The 18,330-nt window shown below is 41.1% G+C and overlaps 1 protein-coding gene across 1 annotated transcript in view; it reads left to right on the top strand.

Annotated features, from left to right (window-relative positions):
• The window catches only part of mapkbp1 (mitogen-activated protein kinase binding protein 1), a 179,907-nt gene that overhangs the window by 156,513 nt on the left and 5,064 nt on the right, over nt 1-18,330 (top strand). Inside the window, exons 26-30 of the mRNA XM_069917172.1 lie at nt 3,139-3,262; nt 5,080-5,263; nt 6,222-6,483; nt 10,520-11,467; nt 14,746-14,831. Of these exons, the coding sequence (XP_069773273.1) occupies nt 3,139-3,262; nt 5,080-5,263; nt 6,222-6,483; nt 10,520-11,467; nt 14,746-14,831 (1,604 nt within the window). The remainder of the gene's footprint in view (nt 1-3,138; nt 3,263-5,079; nt 5,264-6,221; nt 6,484-10,519; nt 11,468-14,745; nt 14,832-18,330) is intronic.

The raw sequence follows: 18,330 nt of genomic DNA on the forward strand, positions 1-18,330 counted from the left end.
TGATCATGGCTGATCTAATTTATGACCTAACTCCACCTACCTGCCTTCTCCCCATATCCCCTAATTCCTCTATCATGTAAAAATTTATCTAACCGAATTTTAAATATGTTTATTGAGGCAGCCTCAACCACTTCCCTGGTTAGAGAATTCCAAACATTCACTACTCTCTGGGAAAAACTATTTTTCCTCATCTCTGTCCTAAATCTACTCCCCCGAATATTGAGACTGTGTCCTCTTGTTTTAGTTTCCCCGGCCAGCTCAAAAAAACTTCCTACATCTATCCTATCCATACCCTTCATAATCCTATATGTTTCTATAAGATCTCCTCTCATTCTTCTGAACTCGAGCGAATACAATCCTAGATGATTTAATCTTTCATCATGTCAACCCCTTCATCCCAGGATCAACCTAGTAAACCTCCTCTGGACCGTCTCCAAAGCCAGTATATCCTTCCTCAAATATGGAGACCAGAACTGGACACAGTACTCCAGGTGCGGTCTCACTAGTACCTTATACAGTTGCAACATTACCTCCCTACTCCTGAATTCAATTCCTCTAGCGATGAAGGCCAACATTCCATTTGCCTTCTTAATAACCTGCTGCACCTGCAACCTAACTTTTTGCGATTCATGCACAAGCACTCTCAAGTCCCTCTGCACAACAGCATGCTGTAGTTTTTCACCCTTTAAATAATATTCAGCTCTTTCATTTTTCTTGCCAAAGTGGATAACCTCACACTTACTAACATTGTACTCCATCTGCTAGACCTTTGCCCACTCATCCAGCTTAACTATATCCCTCTGCAGACTCTCCACATCCTCATTACAATTTGCTCTTCCACTCAATTTGGTGTCATCCGCAAACTTGGCTACACCACATTTTTTCCCCTCCTCCAAGTCATAAATGTAAATGATGAACAGTTGTGGTCCCAACACTGACCCCTGCGGCACCCCACTTACCACTCTCTGCCAACCTGAAAAACTCCCATTTATCTCGACTCTCTGCCTCCTGTCAGACAACCAATTTTCAATCCAGGCCAATATACTTCCCCAGACTCCACTTTCCTGTAACTTACTGATAAGTCTCTTGTGCGCCACCTTATCAAACGCTTTCTGGAAATCCAAATATACAACATCAACCTGTTCCCCTCTATCCACCGCACCCATTATATCCTCAAAGAATCCTAACAAGTTTGTCAAACAAGATCTTCCCTTTCTAAAACCATGCTGCGTCTGCCTGATTGAACCCTTACGTTCCAAAAGTTTCACTATTTCATCTTTAATGACGGCTTCAAGCATTTTTCCAACTACAGACGTCAAGCTAATTGGCCGATAATTTCCAGTCTTCTGCCTACATCCCTTCTTAAAAAGTGGCGTGACATTTGCTGTCTTCCAGTCTGCCGGGACCTGCCCAGAATCCAAGGAATTTTGGTATATGACCACCAATGCATCAACTATAACTTCTGCCATTTCACTCCATGAGTCCCTGCCGCCCAATTTTATGTCCACATTAATACTGTTACCCAATATTAAACAGTGCAGACCAATTCTCACCAGTACAGTACAGTGTTATATAGTGACAGGCCTGTCTGTGCTGGTACTGTACCCCAGTGTTATTCAGTTGAAAACCTGTCCACACCAGTACAGTATTGCAGTGTTAAACAATGACAGACCCATCCATATCAGTATTGTACACCAGTGTCATACAGTGCCAGACCTGACTACACCAGTACTGTACCCCAGTGTTATAAAGATTCAGACCTGACCATACCAGTACTGTACCCCAGTGTTACACAGAGCCAGACCTGACCACACCAGTTCTGTACCCTAGTGTTATACAGAGACAGACCACCTGCACCAGTACAGAACCACAGTGTTATACAATAGGCAGCAGTGACTCTCCATTGATGGTAGTTGTAATTGTTGCCTTTAATAAACTGCTTTGGCTGTAGGCCCAGAAAGATGGGAAAACAAAGCTGCCAAAATTTCTTGCTGCTGGTATGCTAGAAGTGTGCTTAATAATTACCTGAAAGGACTGAGTCCCACCATTTCAGTCAAACTGCCCTTGATATCACTACCAGAGCTTCCTGGGGAATAAATAACAGGCATTACTTTCTTTTCTTTGGCTTGGCTTCGCAGTCGAAGATTTGTGGAGGGGTATGTCCACGTCTGCTGCAGGCTCGTTGGTGACTGACAAGTCCGATGCAGGACAGGCAGGCACGGTTGCAGCGGTTGCAAGGGAAAATTGGTGGGTTGGGGTTGGGTGTTGGGTTTTTCCTCCTTTGTCTTTTGTCAGTGAGGTGGGCTCTGCGATCTTCTTCAAAGGAGGTTGCTGCCCGCCAAACTGTGAGGCGCCAAGATGCACGGTTGGAGGCGATATCAGCCCACTGGTGGTGGTCAATGTGGCAGGCACCAAGAGATTTCTTTAAGCAGTCCTTGTACCTCTTGTAACAGGCATTACACAGGGAGAACAAAAGGCCCAGATGCTACCATCGCTCTTGGAGAGGAGGGTGGATGACCCCGGTCGAGGGGTGATTTGCCACTGCATTTGGTAGGCAGGAAGCAATTGTACTCTTCCCCCCAACACCCTCAAGGAGGCCCAAGAGCCTATGTGATGCATTGGACATCAGTCATGGCTCTGGGTTGTATTTTCTTCCCCTGAGTTGGAAGATTCAGGTACGGGAACATAAACATCTAGGCTGATTGTCTATTCCAGTACGACGGGGGTGTCGCACTATTGAAGACGCTGTGATTTAGCTGCAACATGTAAACACAGGTCTAGCTCCTTTCCTAGGTGGAAATAACAAATCCCAGAGCACTATTCTGAAAAAGAGCAGGGTTGATCTCTACAGGGTCATGCCCAATATTTGTTCCTCAGTGAACATCACTGTCTTGCCATTTTCATGAAACTGGTTGTGGGAGCGTGGGGTGCTGAATTGAAGCCTGTGTTTCTGACATTAGTGTCAACACTGCAGAGGTATTATTTGGGCATAAAAAGCTTTGGATGTGTTAAACAGTGTATGGAAGGTGCCAAATGGATGCAAGTCTTTCTGTTCCTCTATCCTGTCTCAAGGCGGATGGGTGCATGAGCCTAGACCGATGTTTCCTTCATTTTAATAATGTGTGCGTTACACCATAGTGAAAGCTGACCATCAGCTGGAAAACCCAAAGTCGCCATCCATGAGAGACAAGGAAGAACTGTTAAACCCTCGGCTCAGCATTTCGGCAAAGTTCCTCTCCCGATCGTTAACATCGAGCTACAGGTCAGAAGCAGGAAATTGTCAAACATGATGTATTATTTATTGCAAGGGTCAATATGTTTAGGGAGCTTGTGCCCCTACAAAAGGGTTAGTTAAGTGGAGTGCAGTGTTATTTTTTGACCCCATCTGCTCAGTGGAAAACTGAAGTGGAAACCCATGGACTCTGCGGGCAGCATGCCAATGAAAATCTTCCTCGGGCTGACAGATGAGAATACAGAGATGTGATATGTGGGGTGGGGGAGAGGAGAATTTTCTCAGTGGCCAAGCTCTGGAGTTGCCTCCTTTAAACATTGCCACTGCCTTTAAGACATGCCTAAAACCTTCCATGTTTGGCCAAACTTTCTTGATGCAAAATGCCTGAGGATGAGATTTGCTCATAAACTTTGCTCCTCTGATTATAGAGGAAAGGAATTGATGAATCCTGTCATTATCCCAACACAAATTATGCCCAAAATGATACTGGATTAGAATTTATTTTCCCCTCATTAACCAATCAGGGTTTCAAGATGTAGCTCTAATAAATTGTTTTGGAAGTTTTTCTTGATATAATGAGATTTAGATGTCTTCCTGTGGGCATTGTCATTGCTGTAAATGATGATTGACAAAGAATCTGTTGGAATAGTTTGCCAATGTTGAACTGTGCTCATACTAAAGGAACGTTAGGAATGCTTAGTATGGGGCTAAATAGTGGCAGAGATTTGTGGACGTGCACTTCCTAGTTTAGATAGCAGCTTTTAAAAAGTGGGAGCTGGTTTAGTCCTGTATATTCCTGTCAGGGCTAAAGAGCTGCCCATCTACTGGAGTCCAAGGATAGTGCTTTTCAAGCCACCTCATAGAACTAGAACCAAGCAGCCCTCCACTTTGCAGAGAGACACCATCCTCCAAATGCAATAACTGAGGTGTCTAGCACAACTGTATTGCTTCAGAATCCAATAACCAGTGTCCTACACTTTACTGTAGGGCTCCAGCATCCCATACATAGGGGTCCAGCATTCTTGGGATTCAGAACCAGGTGTTCAATACTTCTCCACAAGACTGCAGAACCTCAAACCAGGGCCCACAACTGGGTTTCCACAAGTGTACTATTAGGCGGCAGCACCTCATATCTGAGGGTCCAACACTCTATTGTAAGGCCTTGTAACTGAATTTCTAAGACTTTACTGTCGAACCCCTGAGACTTGTCGTGAGGGAGCATTACTAATATGGGGCTCCAGCACTTCCTAAGTATTTCTCTGCCTTAAACCATGATATCCTCTACTCAATAATCTAACCCTGTGGGTGGATTTTCTAAATTTTTCTTTGATAAACAGTCTGACATAAATACTAAGGCTCAGAATTGATGTAACCACCCAATGTTAGGAAACAGATCAATGAGTTTGGCAAAAATGATCAATAAGGTTCTGCATTCTTCTTTAATTCCCCAAATGCTATGTTTCCTGTGTGCTCGTATTGTTGACATTTTTTGTCGTTTCTTTTCTTTTTCATACCTTGAAGAAAGGCTCAGGCCTGAAATGTTGGTTATACAGTAAAATCCCTGGCACCTGTGGGGATTGGTAGATGCCGGATAAGTTAATTTTCTGGTTGCTTGAGATTGCATGTTGTGTGATTGGCAAACTGACAGTGAAGCCATTTGTTTACTTTTTCCACATTTTCTTTGCTGATTGCTTGAGGCTGCCGGTTGCTTGAATTCCAGATAACAAGTTTTGCTGTATATCTTTAACTCCTAGGGACACTGCGAGGCCTGCTGAGCTCCTCCTGCAATTTCTGTGTTTTTACTACGATAACAGCATCTGCAGACTTTCACGTTTCCCTTTTTTTAGGAACTCACCAAGTCATAATACCAGATTCCTTCAGAATGGCGAGGCCGGAATGGATCAGTTGACCTTTCCTAGCTCAGAGCAGGAATGGAAGGAGGTCTCCAGGAGTGAGAGCAGCAAGCATGAGCTCAAAGGGCAAGAAGAAGCAGTACAGTACCAAAATGATGATCAAAAGAATTCTGATGAAGTAAGCACTGGATTACAATGACCTTCTCCCAAACTCGTTATTTGTATTTAAGTCCACCAAGTCTAATCCTGCTCTGGTTGAGGTTCTGGAGAAGAATCAGAGCAGCTTTACTTGAATGATGCCAGGGATAAGGGACTTAGTTGACATGAAGAGACTGACCAGCTGAAGACAGCCTGGAGTGGGTTAGTAGAGGTTCCAAAAATGATGCCGAGTTGTGAGTTGTCGAGTTACCAGTGGCAGGAGAATGGATACTGGAATATTTAAGGTTTAGTGCTGACACAACCACAAGAAAGTTGAGGAAAAGTCATTCAGTTTGGTGAGTAGTTGTGATTCGGAATGCGCCACCCAAAAGATTTGGTGGAGACTTCTGAAGGTTTATTGGACAAGTACTTAACCCTTTAGACTCCAGCCATTTTTAACCTATCATAATATATATATTCTGGACTGGGTCCAGGGGTAAACTACAATATGTACACCAGTACGAACCAACTGGTGGTTGGATATAAAACTAGTCCCGGAAAATGGAGACACTGCTTGTCGATAATTCCTGAAAACAGGGACGAGGTGTCAAAGGGTTAAAGATTTTTTTTAAATGACAGGACATCAGGAATAGAGCAGGATTAATATTTGAAAGAGCCAATGCTGGCATGATGGGTCAAAATGTGTCCACCGTTTAATCTGCCAGATACACTGCTGATGTAGGAGGGCCTGTATGAAGAATGTGTAGATCACTCACCAATGCTTTTATAAAGAGTGACTTTATAGACAATTGGCTGGAGGCAAAGGTGAATACCAGCGCATTCATTTCTCTTCCAGCATTGAATCCCTACTACTCATAGTGCCTCACAAGGTAGGATGGTGTAGTGAATCAATCACTTAGAGACAGTCCAGAAACAGGATATATGCAAGAATCTCTGCCAGGATATTACCTTGTCTTCCTTCTTTTTTTTTTCTGCAGTTTACAGCAAAACTATTTTCAATGCTGAATTCAGACCCAGGAAAAACGACATTAAGAACCTCACCCAGAATGGAACCCACTGTTGCTCCATCATCTGGTAGAGTGGCATACACGCAGAGGAAGCGGAACTTGTGCCTGGAGACGCGGAAAGTGTCGGTGGCATCAGTGAGAGGACAGTCATCCTCAGCACTTCCCAGTCCAACAGCATCACCAAGTCCGTCCATCAGAAAGTCCCAATCTGTCCACGACTTGATTCATGAAGGTAAGGGAAAGAATGATGTTGAAAATATTTGCACCAAAGAAAACAAGGAACTTGCATTTGTTCCTTTCCATCTGGTGTCCAAATGCTATAACATTCTTAATTTGACTCTTTCCAAGGTAAGAATTACCAGGAGAAAGCTCTCCCGCTTAAATGTGCCACAGTTGGTAGCTATCCTGAGAATAGTGTTGCAAATAATTTGTGCAAAGGATAAAAGGTATTTACTGTACGTGCTCTGTGTAGCACTCGGGTGAGCATTGTTCAGGAAGTCTTTGCAGCCTGCCTGATGCTGAAGTTTAGTCAGCTCTGCAGTTTAGCTTTAAGAATAGATTTGAAGAATTGGGGCTAGAGTCAATTCAATAACTAAGCATAGAGAAGAGTGAAACCTAATTTAAAGAACATGAAGAGTAGCTTTTCCTGAATATTGGGGGCTTGGTTTACAGTCAGAAACCTGGTGGCAGGGGGGTGTGGCAAGATGGCGTAGGGAACAGACGTGCCTTCCAGACCTCTCCTGACTCTGATTTATTGTTTTGTCTTTAAGTGCTCGTTAAAGTTCTTTTAAAAGTTTATAAATAATAAGAGGTGCTGGATCAGTGCCTAGTGGTTTATATGCAAAATAAAAGGTAAAAGAAAACATCAGACTGTTAAAAAACTACATTTTCCGAAATTGTCTGGGCCTGCTTGTTTACAAGAAGCCAGGACTCAGCGTAGAATGGATCCAGAAGAAGACGTACAGAATTCGGCATTGAAACTCCGTTTTAAACCGGTAAGGCTCTCTGAAGGTCGTATTCAGCAGCTTTCAGAACAAAGGGCTGGTCAGGTGCCAGTATTTCACACAATGGCCACTGTAAGTGCTGTTACTGAGACTTTGACAGTTGAATCAGCTGGGGCGCCACCAGCTGGAGAGTTAAAGAGCTATCATTCGACTGCTACAGTGGTGGCGCTGCAAAATGCATCTTCAATTACAACGGTTTTTCCAGACATCGATTCAGTGAAGATGATTAAAGAGATTTGGCTTAAAGATAATCCTGATCTTCAGTCTCCTGGCATTGCTGGGGGGACTTTGAGATGGATTTTTATTCGAAGTCAAACTGCTAGAAAAGATACTAAATTAAGGGAAGAGACAGAAGATCCCGTGGTCTCTAAGGAACAGCAAGACCCCATTATGCCTGAATCTACTTCTGTTGAAATGTTTGTTAAGGATCTTGAAGATAAGATGTATTCTGTATTGAGTCACTTAGTTAATTTTGTGAACCCGTTTATTTCCAAGATTAATGCGATGGCGGAAGCCATTAATGGAGCTTTTAAGCTTGAAACCATTGAAAGATTTGAAATGTGTGATCAAGGTTTAGTCGATGTACAGGATAAACTGCAAGATGAAAATAGAATAATTGAAACATTGCAGATCCAAAATAAAAATTTAGCAAAAAAGGTTGATTATTTGGAGAATCAATCTAGATGGAACAACGTGAAAATTGTTGGTTTGCCAGAAGGCATAGAAGGACCAGATCCAAGAAAATTTTTTACTGAATGGATTCCACGAGTGTTAGGACAGGATAAATTCCCTGAATGTTTAATACTGGAACGTGCTCATAGAGTTTTAAGAAGAAAATCTTTTTCAGGACAGAATCCAAGACCTGTTCTGATCCGTTGTTTAAACTATTGTGACAGAGAGACAATTTTACGTACGGCTATTAGAAATGCCCAGCAAAATAGATCTCCTTTGATGGTTCAGAATAATCCTGTTTTCTTCTATCAAGATTTGAGTCAAGAAATTATGTTTCAACGACACGAATTTAATTCTGTGAAAGAACGGTTGTGGAAAAAAAGACATAAGGCAACATTCAGGTATTCTGCGGTACTGAAGATTTTTCAGGATGGAAATCAGCCAAAGTTCTTTGACAATCCTAAAGAGGTTATGGACTTTGCTCAGTCTCTACCAATCATGCAGTTTCAGGAACGATGTCGTCCTTCAAGGTCTCCAAAGAGAGTAGAGATGTAAGGTGGGATCCAGAATTTTAAAAGAAATGGAAGCAATGGTGATCGAAGTGGTAACGTTGATTTAAAAAAATAAATCTTTTATCTTTTTTTTGAGAAGAGTTTAAATAGTTTAAATAATGATGATAGTTTAATGAAATGGGAGTTGGGAGAGGGAACTGGGTGGGCACTAGTTTCCAGAAGTCATCAGCTACCTGTGAGTTATCTCACACCCAATATTTTGGGGGAGTTACCGCTTTGGGTGGTTTAAACAGGAGGAGGTAGTCGTGACCTCTGACCTGTTTTTTTTTTCTTTTTAATTTTTGGGTTAAGAAGTGAAGGTTTTTTTTAATTATTTTTTTTAAATAAATAATTTTTTTTTAAACTCTTTTTGTTTTCTGATTGTAATTGAGAGGGAATTAGGAGGTTTTTTTCTCCTTTTTTTCTCTTTTTTTAGGGGGGTTTTTTTTCTCTTTTTTAAGAGGATAATGTCACAGAAGATAATAAGTCAAAAATTGAGGATGTTGAATTAGATGAAGAGGAAGATGAGGGGAAAGGTGATAAGAAGAAAAAGAAGAAAATTAAGTACAAATACATTGAGGGAGAAGAGTTTAATAAAATTAAGTTAATTTCGATAGAGAATTTTGAAGATGTTATAAATGAAGAATATGGAGAATTTTATAAGAGTTTGAACTTTTTTTTCTTTTTTTTCTTTTTTTTATATAAGGGGAGGGGAAGGGAATAAAAAGTTTATCTGATTGTTTTTCTAAGGGATGTTTTTGTTCTCTCGATGAATTATAAAGGAAACTTGGTATTAATGGAAATTCTGTATTTATGTATTATTAATTATGATTTTTTTGTATAACAGATATGTGGTTGATATATGATTTTAATATTTGAACTTAGTTTTAAAGTGGATTTCATTTGTTAAATACATGTATTATGTTTGATTTAAATATATGTTTAAGGGTATTATTTTAGTTATTGATATTTTTTTTTGTTGTTAGTAATTTTTTTTGTTAAGTTTTATCCTTTTTTTTTAAGTGGGGTTTTTTCTATTTTATTTACAACATTGTTAATTAATTCTTCATTCTTTATTTGGGGGGGAGGGTTGGACTAATTTTAAATTAGACGATTAATGTTGTGTTATAATTATTGGGGGGGTTAATTTGTGTAGTTTAATGATGTATTCTAATTTCTATTATCTTATTTTTTATTATTTCTTTAAATGTAATTTTTATTTTATTCATGTCATAAAATTTTAAATAAAGTTTAAAAAAAAAAGAAACCTGGTGGCAGAAAACTGCTCGGGAGCAAGTTAGTAGAGGTGTTGAAAGTGATGCTGAATTTTGGGTTGAGAAATCTACCACTGGCAGGAATATGGTAAGTGGAATATTTAACCTCAGTGCCAAAAGGATCAGAGGTGAGTTGAGGAGAAGTCGCTCAATTTGGCAACATGTGCCAAATCGATTTGGAATGCACCACCAAAATATTTAGTGGAGACTTTGGAAGGCTAATTGGACAAGAAAGTAAACGAATTACAGGGCCAATTGGATGGGATTTTGAAAGAACCAGTAAAAGTGTGATGGGCCAAATTACCTCTGAGTGTATTATTCTGCTAATAGAATAATCAATAGAGGACTATTGATAAAAAGAGCAAATGAGAGGTAATACAGTGACAGACAGTATATATAGTTCAGTACAACGAGAAATGACCAAACATTTTCCAGCAGAGAGACTCCTGAACAAATGAAGAGAGTCATCTGATGCAGATGTCATCTGTCCTACAGGTACAGTATTGATGATCTCTCAATTGTGTAGATTCTTGTTTTTGGGAGCCCATTCCTTACAGAGAAATGTGAAAGATGACTATGTTGTGTTGATAAGATCTCATGGCATCGAAACATCAGTAGTCCAGCAGAGAAACATTTCTGTCTAGTGCCGAACCATAGTGTGAGCTATGATGAGGGCCTTGATGCAGGTGAAAAGAACAGAGGTAAGATTGGTGTGAATTATTCCAGATGCTTTGATTAGTTACAACTGTTTTGTTTCTGTTGTCCAGTCTACGTAACTTCTGCTGCGATCACACCTGCGAAGATGTCCCCTCACTCACTGACCATACCTGAGAAGGACGCCAGGACCAACCAGCACCGGACTGCGTCCAGCAAAGTGGACACTCTACCCTCATCACTGGCAAAGGAGAGCGCTCAAGGAAAGAGCACAAAACAGAAATCCTACATGAATCCCACCACCAGCTCCATGGCAAAAATGTCCCGCAGTGTTTCAATGGGAGACAGTCTGAACTTCACTGGTAACACTGGGGATCCATCAGTTGTGGAAAACAGTGCCAATGGACAATCTCTGGAATTGTCACCCAGGACTTCACCTTTGGTGAACATGGATAATATGAATGAAATCTCTCACAAACAGGAGGTGTTGAAACAAAACTGGAGAGAGACCACAAACTTCAAGCCATTGATACAACAGCCTGCAGGTTCAGCAGGGTCCCCTGTCAATAACTCTCAGTCGAAAATAACTCATAGCACACGGACTAACTTATTCCTCGATCTTCCTAAGTCACTGCCTGATAGGCCTTCTTTGACTTCCTTCTCACCACCAGTCAAGCCAAAGACTTCCTGTGTAATTGAACCCTTCCAGCCGCCGGATTTACCAGGAGGAACAAAATGGGTGGGCAATGGCCCCAACACACATCAGGACATCCAGGAGAAAAAGCGGGACAGTGCTCCCTCACCCAGGCAGGAGGCAGCCGCTCCCTCAACACCACAGCCCTCAGCTCAAAGTCCACATGAGTCACAAGTTGGGACAGCTGTTAAGTCTCCTCGTCATCCAGCATCATCCCACTATCCACCTACGGCCAGGAGTAGCAGGCTGCAGAAAGAAGCCTTGGACCCTTCACCAAAATTTCTAGCAGCAAGCGGGCAAGTTGGAGCTGCAGCAACAACAGCAACCCTTCCTTCTTTGCCTGACAAGACATCTGCAAAGGAGCCAGGTATGAACAGATTCCCAGCCTCTTCCCATTCCTTCCTGGTCTGGTAGTGTTTGGCTTGGCAATAGTTGATATTTCCATGATTTCGTTGATTGAAGCACATGTCCCTTGCACAGCATGTTGCTTTGGAACTGTTCTCATCCTGAATTCCTCCCACATCTCAAAGATGGTAGCATAATTGGCCTTGGAAATTGGCTCTGGTCTTAGGTGAGTAATAGAATCTCAGGGAAGATGATGGGATATTAAAGTGAATAAAATTGGATTAGTGAAAATAGATGGTTGGCATGAACTCAAGGGCCTGGTTCTATTCAGGTTGAAGTTCATTGCTGTTCCTTGTTTGCTTTATCCTAATTTCCTTGTAAATAAGGGTTTCCATTTAATACATCAATTAGTTTCTCACACACCCTTTGCTTATTCTTCCTCATCCACCTATCATCGTTGGGCTGTCGAATTCAGCCAGGTCTTCCAGGGCGTCTCTTCCTGTAACACTCTCTCTACTCTCACCCTTCATGTAGGATTGAGTTCAGCAACCCACTATGAGGCTGAAACCCATTCCGTGGCACTGGCCTTCACTTTATATGCCAGCTGTACAATAGCACATCATCCACACCAGACACATCAGGGTGTGAACTTCTTTGTTGTACCAAACTAAGTTTAATATGTCTATCAGTATACAAATCCGGAGCAGGGGAAGACCACTTGGAATGGTAACCATTCACAAGGAATAATGTGTCATGCAAGGGATGGGATTCAGGTATATTGGAACAATGGATGTGGACACACAAACCCAATGGAAATTACTGAATGCAAGAGGGGACTGGATCTTTGAGATTCAAGTTTATTTGGAACCCAACGTGTTGGGATTCTGTGGTGCTACAGCTACCAAGAGTGCAGGGCCCAAACGATTTTGTAACCTGTAAGTTACTGAGGCCATTTTATGCTTAAGTCATTTTATGCTGAGGCGAAGCTTCCTCTTCACCGTTGTCAGGATCAGCACCAAGGGAGGGCATTTGTGGGTATCTCCCCCCCCAAGAGGAGTGCTATGCCCTCATATGCTCACAGCCATCGCTTGCTGACAGACCTGCCCGCGTCACTAACATCTAGCTTGACACACGCTAGTAACTCTCCACCTGCTCCCGCCCGCATCACTGTCGTGCATCAGGTGTCACTAACGTCTAGCTTCACCCAAGCTAGTGACTCTCCACGCAATAAGAGCGGCACTTTCGGCTGCTACGGAGAAGGTAAATGTTTGTTTGGCAGGTAGGTACCAGTCCCCACCCCCCCCTACGCTGAGCAAGTTTATGAGTGTTGGACTGTGCCCCGCCCCCCCACTGTGGTGCCAACCCTGACTGTTGTATAGGTCACTCTGTGCCGAACAATACAACACCTCAAGGGATATGGAGTGAAGAATCTGAACATGAACATCATTCCATTTCAAGGTATTATCGACTGATTGTATACAAGCTGATGAAACAGTATCTCTCCAGACTATGGTGCACACACAAGAACACACAATACACAGTACATAATGATTACATAAACATATATAAATATTTGGGGTGGTTGTCTTGGATACAGGATACTGTTCATCAGTCTTGCAGCCTGTGGGAAGAAGCCATTCCTCAGTCCAGCAGTCCTGATCTTGATGTTCCCGTAAATCCTCCTTGATGGTAGTGGGTTAAAGATACTGTGCACTGGATGGAAAGGGTCTTCTCTAATTTCTTGAGCCCAATTTAGACAACACTTCCTGTAAATGTCATCCATAGAGGAAAGGGAAACTGCAGTGATTGATGCTCTCGTTTTTTTTTAATGATCCTCTGTATAGACTTGTGGTCTGATGCTTTGCAGCTACCATGCCACACAGTGATGCAACCAGACAGAACACTCACTCTCAATTGATCTGCTGTAAAAGATGGGGGCCAATGGCCTTGCTCTCCCCAACCTCCTGAGGAAGTGTAGGCACTGGTGTGCCTTCTGACTAATGAGGTGTTATGGATCCAGAATAAGTTGTTCTTTTAACACCCTTGGTTGGAGAATGACAGTTATGAGGCGAGACTATCGAGGATGAGCTTGTTTGGAGAGATTTGACTGAGGTGTTTCAGGTAATGAAAGGCCCAGACATGGTGAACAGAAAGGAGATCAAAATCTGGTCTCTGCATTGGAGAGCTAAACACAGATTCAGTGAGCACTTCCACTCAGTCTGCAGGGTTAACTGAGCTTACTGTTTCCTGTCACTTTTATTCAACTGTAACCCACCAATATAACCGCTTTGTCTTTGACCTCTTCCAGCAAAGGGCGATGAACCTCTGAAATACTTCACCCCACAGGCCATATCATTGGGAGTATCTATAGAGGAAGATGGTACATTTTTGAAAGAGCTGGGGTTTAAAGACAATGGGGAGTGGGCATGGAAGGGGCCTGGGGCAGATCAGTAATGTATTGAATGGTGAGGCAGGCTTGTGGGGCTGAATAGCCTACTCCTGCTCCTATTTTCATGTGCCCTTATGCGCTTTTCCAATACAGCCCAATTCCGTTACCAGGTCATTCACCTGCCAGCTTTTCTCTCTCCACAGATGCTGCCTGGTCATTTCCAACATTCTCTTTTATTTCTGAGTTCCTGGAATTGCTCGATTCTGAGTCTCACAGATCCACCATTGTTTTGTTTTACTCTCTCCCTCACTTTCCTCCACTTGCATCTTCTGCAGATCAGCTCCAGTTCGCAAACATTCACCACACTCTCTGAAGAGGGCACCAACAGCATTTGTGTCACCTGGACAACTCAACCCTTCTTCCCCTTGCCCTTCCCAATTTAAAAAAAATTCCCAGTTCTAATGAAAGGTTTTCAACCTGAAATATTAAACCTGTTTCTGCTTCCACTGATGCTGCCAGACCTGCTGGTTATCTCCAACAACGTCTGTTTTTACTCTGATTTCCTGGGTCTGCAGGCTTTTGATTAACTCTCTCCAAAGAGGACATGAATTTCTGTTAGTTGGTAGAAGGATTGGAGGGGTGTTGAGGAATGATGGTTTTGCTCATTAAGTATTGGTGGACTGGAATTCCTGATCTGAAAGTGGAGTCAATGCAAAATGCTTGAGTGATCACTGAGGAGACATCAGCCACAAAGCGATGAATTAAGAGTAGGATTCACAAAATCCATTTTTGCCTGCATGGACTGGATGGGTAGAATGGCCTCTTTCTGCACTTCCCTACCATTATTCACCACTCCAGTTCAAAGGTATTTTAGGTACCTAATAAGAACTCCCTCTGTATTTTCTTGGCAGGTCCAGCAGTCAGTATTCAGAGCTGCAAACTCCTTGTGTGCGAGCTACAGTGTTGTCTGCAGAGAGCCCTGAACCTGTACCATGTGGTGAGTGTGAACCATTGTCGGATGTGTCCAGAGTAGGTGCAAGGATGTTCAGCTACAGTTCGACACATAGGACAGTTAAATGCAGTTTACCTTTTAGTGGGGTGCCAATTACTTGTGGGAATTAGCTTAATTATTGTCAGATCCCTGTCTTCAGGGAAAAATATAGCATCATCAACATTGCTCTTTTATGTTTAAGCCTAGATTCAACTGTTGGTAAGATACACTTGCACAACTGAGTGCAGTTTTAGAGGAATACTCCAGTTCAGAAAAGCTTCACGTGGCTGAATCCTGGATTGTCCGCAATGGAGAGCATGATCAAGATGGACCCAGCGTCATTGGGAGCATCTGCATCTGCGGTCACTTGTATCTTCACACTCATTAAGGTTTAGAAGAAGTTTAGGAGTCACGTGATGGAGTAGTGGCCGGTCAGGAAACTCCAGCCCTCTCCGGAAAAGGTTTTAAAAAATACACAAAACACAAAGGCACAAACATAAAAATTAAAACAAAGTGAAAGTAAAGGTGGGAAGAAAATGGCAGCGAAGAAAGAAAAGTCGAAAGCAACGGAAAGAAGAGAAGAAGAAAGAACATCGGAAGAAGAAGGTGAAGGCCTTACCTGTCTGAGGAGGCCCGCCGCGGAGAGAGAAGCCCGCTCCCTAAGGTCAATTGAAGTCCCGAGCTCGGGACTACAAAAATGGCTCGCGGAGCCAAATAAAAGTGCGCAACCGCGCATGCGCGAGGAGTCGCGCATGTGTGATGCGCATGAAAAAAAAACACTGACGGGAGGGGGGACCAGCTGAGGAGTCGATCTCCACAGCTGAGAATGACAGCCACAACACAACAACAGGAAGAGAACATAGAAAATAAAGAGGACAAGAAAGAAGAGAGTAAAAAGAAAACAAGGAAACAACAGATGACCAACCCAGAGGAAGAAGAAGAAGAACATAGAGAAATGGAAGAAGAAGGGAAAGGCAAGACAATGGATATATTTTTTTTAAAGAATATATGGAATCAGTAAAAGAATGGCAATTACAAGAATTTAGTGAAATAAAAAGAAGAATTAAAAGTTCAGAAGAAAAAGTGAATAGATTAGAGATGGTCATGTCAGATATAGGAAAAAGAGTAGACAAGGTGGAAGAACAAGAAACAGCCGTAGAAATGGAAGTAGAGGACTTAAAAAAGAAATTAGAAGAATCTAATAAAAAAGTTAGAGACACAAGAGCTGTTAGCTCAGAAGATAGATATAATGGAAAATTATAATAGAAGAAATAATATAAAGATAGTGGGCCTTAAGGAAGATGAGGAAGGCAAGAATATGAGAGAATTTATAAAAGATTGGATCCCCAGGGTCCTAGGAAGACCAGAGTTACAGGAAGAAATGGAAATAGAAAGGGCACATAGAACATTAGCCCCGAAACCACAGCCACAACAAAAACCAAGATCCATTTTAGTAAAATTCTTAAGATATACAACGAGAAAATATATTGGAGAAAGCAATGAAGAAAATAAGAGAAGACAAAAAGCCACTGGAATACAAAGGTCAAAAATTTTTTTTCTATCCAGACATAAGTTTTGAACTCCTGAAGAAGAGAAAGGAGTTTAATACAGCAAAAACGATCCTATGGAAAAAAGGATATAAATTTATGCTAAAGTACCCAGTGGTACTTAAAATAGTTATTCCAGGGCAGCAAAAGAGACTATTCTCGGATCCGGAGGAAGCACGAAAATTTGCAGAACAACTACAAAACAGGCAGAGAGATGAAGACATGTAACGAGAGTAAAAATGACCACGAACTATATGTATGTGTGTATATGGGTGTATATAAATATATATATATATATATATATATGTTTCTGTGTGTATGTATATATGTGTGTACATGAGTGTATCCGTATTTAAAGGAAAATATATAGAGTATAGATAAGAATTAAGGGAATGAAAGGGAAGAGAGGAAGTAAGGAGGAAATTAAGAGAGTGACCTTTGTTATATATGAAAATTAAAATCTTTTCTGGGGGGGCTGGGTGGGGAAGAGTTACGGTCACTGCGAAATCAGTTGACTCTTGCGAGTGAATTCGCAAATCCAAATGGAGAGGGGAGATGTGGTTGCCCGACAAGGGATAAAGGGCAACACAGGAAGGGGAGGGGATAGTGGGGTTAAAGAAATTTTAGATAGGAGAATAAGGGAAATGTTTGATGTTTTAGAAATGTTGTCTAATAAAGTGTTCAAAACAAGAAAGCAGAAATGGATAAGAAGGAAAGGTGATGATGAGGAAACAGAAAGGAAAGATAAACAAAGTATGAAATGGCTACGTTGAACTATATGACTTTAAATATTAATGGAATACATAACCAAATCAAAAGGAAGAAACTGCTAAATTTACTGAAAAAAGAAAAAATTGATATAGCATTCGTGCAAGAAACACATTTAACTGAAATGGAGCACAAGAAATTAAAGAGAGATTGGGTAGGACATGTAACAGCAGCGTCATATAATACAAAAACTAGAGGAGTAGCTATATTAATCAGTAAAAATGTACCAATTAAAATAGAAGAGGAAATAATAGATCCAGCATGAGATATGTAATGATAAAATGTCAGATATATTCGGAGTTTTAGAATCTACTCAATGTATATTCACCTAACGAAGAAGATCAAAAATTTATGCAAGATATTTTTTTGAAGATAGCAGACACGCAAGGGAACATACTAATAGGAGGGGATTTCAACCTTAATTTGGATTCAAACATGGATAAAACTGGGAAAAAAATTAACAGAAAGAACAAAGTAACCAAATTTATAAATTAAATCGATGCAAGAAATGCAACTTTTGGATATATGAAGGAAACAACACCCAAAGGAAAAGGAATATTCATATTATTCAGGTAGACATAAAACATACTCAAGAATAGACCTATTCCTGTTATCAGCTCGTATGCAAGACAGAGTAAGAAAAACAGAATATAAAGCTAGAATATTATCGGACCATTCACCCCTGATATTGACAATAGAGTTAGAGGACATCCCTCCAAGAATGTTTAGATGGAGATTAAACTCCATGCTACTTAAAAGGCAGTATTTTAGAGAATTCATTGAAAGACAAATTAAAATGTACTTTGAAATAAATACGGAATCAGTGAAAGATAAGTTTATACTATGGGACGCAATGAAAGCGTTCATCAGAGGGCAAATAATAAGTTATATAACCAAGATGAAGAAGGACTACAATCAGGAAACAGAGCAGTTGGAAAGGGAAATAGTAAATATAGAAAAAGAATTAGCAATGAAGGAAGACACAACTAAAAGAAGAGAATTAGCAGATAAAAAAATAAAATATGAAACACTACAAACATATAAGGTGGAGAAGAACATAATGAAGACAAAACAGAAATATTATGAACTAGGAGAAAAAACGCACAAAATTCTAGCATGGCAGCTTAAGACAGAACAAACTAAGAGAAGGGTATTGGCATCAAGGAAAAAAGACAAACAAATCACATATA

Source organism: Narcine bancroftii, chromosome 2 (assembly GCF_036971445.1).
Source record: "Narcine bancroftii isolate sNarBan1 chromosome 2, sNarBan1.hap1, whole genome shotgun sequence".
Lineage (NCBI taxonomy): Eukaryota > Metazoa > Chordata > Chondrichthyes > Torpediniformes > Narcinidae > Narcine > Narcine bancroftii.